We start from the raw sequence: 8,419 nt of genomic DNA on the forward strand, positions 1-8,419 counted from the left end.
TTATAGGCTTATACGAGGTTAATACGAGACCTAATATTTGTATTATTTTTAATTCTTATAATTGATAATATTTGTATTATTTTTAATAATATTTTTTTTACAAATAAACATGGAAATAGCCCAAAATACACACAATTAATTTTTTTTTATAAATAAACAAAGGAATAACAATAAAAAAATACAAAAATTGAGCTTTGTATACGCTGCGTATAGATCCCTACGCAGCATATGAGACAAAAATGACACAACTACCCTTGTATTTGGCTTCGTATAGCCTCAACACAAGGGTATAAAAGAGATTTTCAGACCTTTATATACGCTCCTTAGAGGTCTATACGCAGAGTATTTAAACTTTGTGAAAGAATGATCCCTCAAACCTACCAAAATGACTCAAAAAATCTAATGGTTTATATGCGCTGCATATAGACCTATACGCAGCATATATAACCCTTGTTTTCTATGCAATGATTGCTGATAAGGCTCTGAAATCCATGGTTTATATACGCTGAGTATAGCTCTATATGCAGCGTATAGAGGTAATCCTATATGCTGCGTATAGGTCAATACGCAGCGTATGTAAACCCTAAGTGTGTAGATAGCCTGCCAAGGTGTGCAAATAGTTAGGGCCTTACGTAAATAGAATAAAATTATTTAGTTTTTGTGGTTTCTTACTAAACATAAAATTTGAACCGATGATCATATTCATATTCTGCAATCATATACTAGATCCTGACATATATGATAATGTATATCGTTAGCTAGGTGCTTTCTGCATTGACAACTCTAGATGACCGTCTCATTTCGTTTTTTATAAATGATGACATCAATTTGAAGAAATTCTTGGGTTCTGGATTAGATTTTTTAAATTCTCTAATGCTGGTGATGATGTATATGGCAAGGGCAACCGTTGATGTCCCTCCGGTTAGCTCAAACAGTATTGAGAAGCCACGAGGGCTAAGACTCTCGTCTTCATTCGGAGAGGATTTTTCATCCACACATTTCTCAGATGTAAGATAAGCATCCTCAAGTTCTTTAAGCTTCCCACTTTCCGAAACGTTCGTTAGAGCTTTGTTTACTTCAGAAAGCAACGTATATTTCCTAGGAAACGCCTGAAATTACAAAACCATGTGGTGTAAGTATGTGAATGTCACTATAAAATAGAAGGCTTTCACCAACGGACAGATTCGTCGGTAATCTGTCGATAAAGGTGGGTCCCAAAGAGATTGTCATATATGGTAAGTTTTCATTGCTATGTATAATATATATCAATAACGAAATAACATGTTGCAAAAACAACTGAAAAGTCTGAATGTGAATCTTATCCGAGATCTCGTTGTAGTTTCACCGACAGATTACCGATAAATAGTCTGTTGGAAAGCAGTCGCCACACCCAACGACCAAATATTGATTTACCTATGTCAGTAGTCAGTCAGTGATAAATCTCAACTTTTTCGGTTACTGAGGAATTATGGATATTTTAATTTTCCATTTTCTATCTAAAAGCAAGAGTATATAACGGTTGAATTTCAAACGTGTAAAGCGGTTCTTTTGGCCTTGAAAGTCAAACTGCCCCAGGATTATGATGAATTTTGATCAAGAGAACTTACGAAACCGTAGCCGCCAACTTTGAAGGTCTCTCCGGTTCTGATGAAGCTCTTGCAGTACTGAGCTAGAAAGACTTTGGCTGCAGGAACTTCAAGAAAGATGGCTGCAATTTCACCACTATTAAGGGCCTCAGCATATCTATGAGTTGAGTTATAGCTCTTGACCTTGAAGCTATTAAAACCCAAAACATCTTTCAAGTAGTGATGGACAAGAGAACCATTGCAGTACCCTACTGTTGCATTCATGTTCCTTAGCACCTCAACTCTGGTTATTGTGGGTTCCAACCTTTGAGCCGTGAGCATGCTCGTGAAGCTAGCCGTGTAGCTCTGTGTGATGATTAGTGCCACAAAGAGCCACACAACCACCACCATTCTTGACAAATTGCTATGTAACTTGTCACCTGTAAATGAGTATAATCGTAAGTAATGAAATACTAACAAGTAAAGATAACATTTTTGGATGAAATTAAATATCTGTTTACTATATACCTCGCAAAGTGAAGAGGGTCGTAAACGCAAGCCAGATGATGATTCCAACTTGATTTACAATTGAGCCTCGAAGATACTCACAATGAGCCCTTTCAATTAACCAAATGATGAAGCCGGTGTAAACAGTGATTGTAGCTATTAACCACCACATTTTAGCAGTAAAAGGCTTCATGAACAACCATGGCTGGTTTGATAATTTGGATTTAACAGGTACGACCATCTCCAAACCTGACTCGGTGTATGGTTGAGTGAAATCCAGATAGTCCAGCCGGCTTGACCTGATGGCTACATCACCAGCTACCGCATCAAATTTCTGCTCCAGAAAAAAAGATCATAGAAGAAACTACCAAATCATGATGTGCAAATCTAGTGCCTTAATTATAATAAGAAGTATTTGTATCAAGTATATGTTCACACAAAACAAAAATCATTGTAAACAGATTACCTTTAAAGGAATTTGTATCATGAGTTCATCATAAGAACCATTGAATGGTATATATTCAAATGGTTGCTTCAATTGTCTCATCATTTCATCAAAGACAGCGATTACAAACCCACTGAACACAGTTTGATTCTTTTCGGGATCATATTCAATGTTCACAAATTGCTTAAACAGTGAATGAACAGGAACACCAACTCTCATCCGATTCTCTGAACTTTCAGCAAGATTCCTGCGCCGTCTATGAGCAAACCATGGGTTCATCGGGAACAAAGCTTGTTTCAGATTATCGATTGAATGCGTGTAAGCGATTGCTTCTTTGGTGTCATCTTCAACAGTCTCTCTCTGAGAACCCAAATCCTTCGGTCCAGTACACGCTGTGATATCCCTTCCCTATCACGTAAACAATCTCCACCGTAGTTTCCAGAATTGGGGTCACGTGATCCAAGTTTTCAGGTGAGTTTTGTTTTAACAACCTCACGGTGTTATATCCTTGCATTGCAAAGATTCCAGGTTCGTCCTGCTCTTCTTCTGGGTAATCATGACGGAACTTTTGACGGAATCTATTTTTGAAATTAAGGAAATCCTGTGTGTTTTCTGGAAAGTAGCTTTTGACACCAACCATACCTTTCAATAGAGAAATCCTGGAGGAACTAACGGAATGAAAAAGATCTGTGATTGCGTTAGTTGCAATCCATAGATACCCATCTCCGGTCATTTTCATCTTCTTGGCCGCCTGAAACAACATCACCCCGAGTTCCAGAGATGTATGAATTACGAAGACTTTACGTTGTTGTTTGTTAAGTAACTCCAGCTCTTTATTAAAGGAACTTAAACCCGATGTGAGTGATAATATATGGGTGAGTGTACCGCCGGTTTGATGAAGTGCCTGAGTGAGATAAGAGGTGATTTCTGCGGATGAGGAGATTTTGTGTGAGGTTTCATATATGAGAGTGAAGAACGTCATGTTAACCAAGATCATCCGAGTTACTACCAATGGGCCTCTCGGCCGGTTTATGTTTATTTGTTTTTTAGTTTAATTAGTTATGGGTCAAACAATGTTATGTTATGTTTATTATTTGGGCCGCAGGCCACATGTATGGGTCGAACAGAAGTCTTATGTCCAGTCCATTAGTTAGCGGTTATGAACAAGGAAGTTGGGCCAAGGTTAGCGAACCGGTGTGTCTCCATGATGCAGCGTGTGATACGATAAACGAAGATCAACACGTTGATTCTACGAATACCCGTGTGTCTCTTCCCCAACCCCCAAATTGCAACCCAAAGGCCACGGAATTTGAAGTGAAAAATAACTTTTCTCAAAATTCAAGTCTGCTTGTTTCATTCACTAAAGGGACATATAAATAATGACAGAAATTCGAAACGGGCCTAAAAAAGACAACGGGCCAAACACAAGCCCAAAAACAAAATGCCCAAAATACTTGAAAAAACATAAAAATGGAAAAAACTAATAGAAATAAGCGTTTTTTCGGCCCGGACGATGACCCAAACCGCCGTAGGCGTTTGCAGCAAGATAGAGCTCGTTCTCCCGTTCGTTTTGACTGGTCACACGCCCCAAACGGACCTCCGTAGCCCAAGTTAGGGCCATTTTAGTGAAGGCCCTTTTCTTACGCGGTCTTGGGCCTCCAAGTACAAAATAGCCCGTTCCTCCACACTTGGGCCCACATCACTCCAAGAAATAACCGAATGGGCGGTTATTCATGAAACGTCATCTCTTTTCAATTTGAAACAACGTGACTTTTGGAGACATACCCTTTCATTCCTATAAAACCGCTGCCATCATCCTTGTTCGGTTAGTCAGTCAGTTAGTTTTGTAATGTAACAACTGCCACTAAAATCCATAATTAGGATGGTAATTAGGTAATAAGGAAACCCTAATTGAGAAACCCAAGTAATTCTGCACTAACCCTAAAATTTCCAGAATAATCGGAATCAGGATCAGGGCCCCTAAAACTCAGGGGGGCAAAACCCTAGCTACGATTATCATCATAACTCTCTGTCGAAATAGAATTTTAAAAATCTATCGACTCAGCAAGCCTACACACGCAAAAACCTAGTCTATGAAAATAGGGTGGTCACTCGCGTAGCGCGACGCCTAAAGGGGTACCCCCTCGCGCTACGCGACGGTGACAAATTTTCAGTATAAATAGCAGGGGTTGGGACTTGAAATCTGGCACTTGAACGACGTTAAAATTCATAATATACGTCGAGTTATAAGCAAAACAGTCCAACACACACACAATTATCGAAACGCTGCCGCAATCAGGGTAATAACTCGATCGCTATTACGATTCAACGTCCGATCGATTATAACTATCCAACGATAGTCCGGGTGCTGCTCAATTGAGCTTGTACTTTGATTATTTGTCGTGATTTCGACTTGAATATTAGAGTGCTGTTCGAATTCGGACTATGCTCTGTTATTCGTTGTGAATCCGATTGAATTATCGAGTATTGCACTGATTAATCGTTGTGAAGGTTTAATCTCGTGAATTGATGTAATTGCTGTATTAGTTACTAACCTGTGTGTGTGCATTGTGTTAAATTAGGTTTAAGCAAGGCTAATCAGTAGGCTTATATCTATTGCTCGTTAATCTGCAATGTGAGTCATTCTTCTTTTTAACTGTTTTCTCACAGTTTGTGAGTAAGTATTACAATACCTCAAATTATTTTCAAGGTTATAATTACAGGGATTAAGTCTTTGTAATCACCAAATTACAGCTGGTATGTGGGGTAATTGTGCACATTACTGTTATTATCACTCTATGTGAGTGAATATTACTCTATGTGAGTTATTATTACTCTGTGTGAGTACACCGTCACTATTGGACAATGAGTTAGCCAATAGTGGTATGACCACAGTCACAGAAATGAATCGAGTGACAAATACCCATTCTTGATAATTGGTTGATAGAAACATTGTAATCGCTCTTAATACTGTAAATTATAACTAACGGGTCGTTTTAGAAAAACAGAATGATTCACTCAGTATTTCCCTGCTGACAAAACCTTTTTCAAACATGTTTCAGGTGATCTGTGTGATCCAGGAAAAGTGCAGTAAAGCACTATCAAGCTCAGAGAAGTGGCTTAGTGTAAATAAATGAATAAAACGTGTTTTGAAAAATAAAGATTTCTATGTGAAATCCACTTATTGTAAATTATGGGATTTATCCCTTAAACTTTGTGTAATATATTAAACGAGCATATTTCACGGATAAAAGATCCTGTTATAAAAAAGACTTCCGCTGCCGCATTAATTAAATACCACGGGAACTGTCTCGCGGTCCCCCGACTCCGTCCAGGGTGGGTCGGGGAGCCGTGACAGCGAAGGTGGTATCAGAGCTAATAATTAAATTGAGCCACTGATCGAGCCACTGATTAAGCCTAAATTAAAGCATTTTGGACCACGATACTTAATTTTACTAATTGTTATTCTGTGATTATTTGTTTTATTAACTGATTATTTGATAGTTACAGTATGGGTAAACAAAAGTTGTCTGCTATCTACCACAAACTAGATGTGGCATCTTCTTCTAGAAATCCGGTAAATCTAGAAGAAGGAATCTTTGTCCGCAAGGCAAACTATGAGAATCCACTTTCCCCAGAGAAAAGGGATTCGATACTTAAAAAGAGTCAGGAGACAAAGAAACCCCGAACCAAGAGAGTTAGGTTTAACCCCGAAGTCCAAGAATTGGGTAATAGTACACCTTGGGAAGATAAAATAGACGGGAAATGGGCAAATCTCTATATGCTAGCTACTGTAGCAGAAAATGCTAATCTTTAAATATCCGATAAGTTGGGTCTAGTAAGAGAAATCACAATCCCGTAAATAAATAAAGTCCTAAGTGTGTTTATTTCTGTTGTTCTTTGTATAAATTAGTATGCAATAAAACTTCAGTATTTTGTTTGTTAAACTTTGTTCCAAAGTTTTAACATTGCATTTTACATATATGCTATGCAGCATGAATGAGATGTCGGAAACATTCCAGAATCTCAACTTATATCCAGTGCCTATCGAAGTCTCTCACGACTTTACTGGTTACATTGCTGACATAGAAGAACCTGTGGAATTCCAAGCTCCACCGCTGGAAAAAGCCAAACCTAAAAAGAAGAGAAGATATGTAGGGTGGAGGAAAGTGCGCCGTAGGAAAACTGCCACTAGGAAACTCCCTAAAATAGAAAATCCTGTGAGTGTGAGCAAGGGAAAGGAAATAGAAACTGGAGAAGGTTCGAAATCACCTGAAAAAGAAATAGAAATAGATCTGAAACAAAAGGGAATAGAGATTGGCGAAAGCTCTAAACAATCTGAGGAATTCACGTTCCAAGACGAAATAGATCGCCTACTGGAGAATTGTGATGTTTTAGAACCTATCAACGATAATCTCTTTTCTTACCCGGCTACAGTTCAATTCCCACTAAACCTAGGACCAGCTATTCCAGACCCACTAGTTCATACCAGACCATTAGGCCAAATGGAGGAATGGTGGACTAATGATTGGCAATTCCAAAACATAGTTAACAGTCCTTATAGTTTCCTTCCACAATTTGACCCAGAACCACTCCCAAATCCTCCCATGAGTAATGAAAACCTAGCTGAACTCCGTCAGTTCGGTGAAGAACTGATAGGTACAGGTAATAGGATCAGGGAAATGGGGGAGCATCTAACTTGGAAGTACGATGAGAGGGAGCACCGTTACTAGAACCGTCAGTTAAACCACAGAAAGCCGTATTATATGATAGTAACTTAAAATTCTGTAAAATGGGCAATAAAACTCTGTAAAATACGGTGTGTATGGATGCATATACAATATACTAACAAAGTAAAAGTCAAGAAATCGACAATTTTGGTTATATTCGTATGATGTGATAATCTATGTGTATCTATGTGAATTTTGTCATTGTTAAGTTAGACACTAATAATTTTACTAATTAATAGATGGAAAACGCTAATAATGAACCAATTAATGAAGAAAATCAATCTGAGCAAGAACAGGAAGATCAATATATAACTCGACAAGATATCGAGCATTTTATCGCCCAAGGGATAGCTCATGCTATTCCAGAAATTGTAGCTGCTGTTCGAAAACCTGCCGAACCACAATTAATTCCTAGTAAACGTATTCCAGAAGATAACGGCAGTAACAGCATAAATGGAGGCGGTAATCATGACAATCATGATCCGCAACAGGCCCCACTCCCTAAAAGAATGAAAGCTGCAACGCCTGGTTGCACTTACAAAGAATTTCTTGCTTGCAAACCCGCTGAATTTGCAGGTAACAAAGGGGCAACTGCAACACTGCGTTGGTTAGAGAAAACCGAGGCAGTAATTGCAATAAGCAAATGTGCCGATGGAGACCAGGTGATGTATGCATCAAATCTATTCAAAGAAGGAGCACTCGAATGGTGGAACACGGTCCTCCAGGCAAAAGGAAGAAGTATAGCCTATGCAATGAGTTGGGAAGAATTTAAGAGTTTAGTAGAAAGAAAATTCTGTCCCGAATACGAGAAGGAACAAATGGCAAACAAGTTCCTAAGTCATCGTATGCTAGGAGTAGATTGTCGGGGATATACTTCGACATTCTTTGAATACGCAAGGGTAGTGCCATCACTGGCTTCGCCAGAACCGGTACTTATCTCTCGTTACATCTGGGGGTTAATTAGTGAAATCCGAAACATCGTTAAAGCTGCGAGACCTCGTACTATTGACGATGCTGTAGAATTAGCTAATACCCTAACAGATGAATTGGTACGCACAAGAGAGGAAGATCGCAAGAAGGAATTAGCTCACAAGATTACCCAAGGATTTCGTATGGGTAATGTCAAGAAGAGAGGAACCGGACAATCCTCATCATCTCCTTTCTGCAAAGTT

The 8,419-nt window shown here is 38.8% G+C and overlaps 1 protein-coding gene across 1 annotated transcript; it reads right to left on the reverse strand.

The window, feature by feature from the left end:
* Window positions 1-694: 694 nt before the first annotated feature.
* Window positions 695-3,499, reverse strand: LOC110882748 (glutamate receptor 2.7). The gene is given in 5 exon segments (XM_035978337.1): window positions 695-1,109; window positions 1,608-2,005; window positions 2,094-2,406; window positions 2,539-2,865; window positions 2,867-3,499. Coding segments are annotated over 5 exon segments (2,022 nt in total). The 3' UTR covers window positions 695-758.
* Between the last annotated feature and the right edge of the window lie 4,920 nt (window positions 3,500-8,419).

Source organism: Helianthus annuus, chromosome 10 (assembly GCF_002127325.2).
Source record: "Helianthus annuus cultivar XRQ/B chromosome 10, HanXRQr2.0-SUNRISE, whole genome shotgun sequence".
Lineage (NCBI taxonomy): Eukaryota > Viridiplantae > Streptophyta > Magnoliopsida > Asterales > Asteraceae > Helianthus > Helianthus annuus.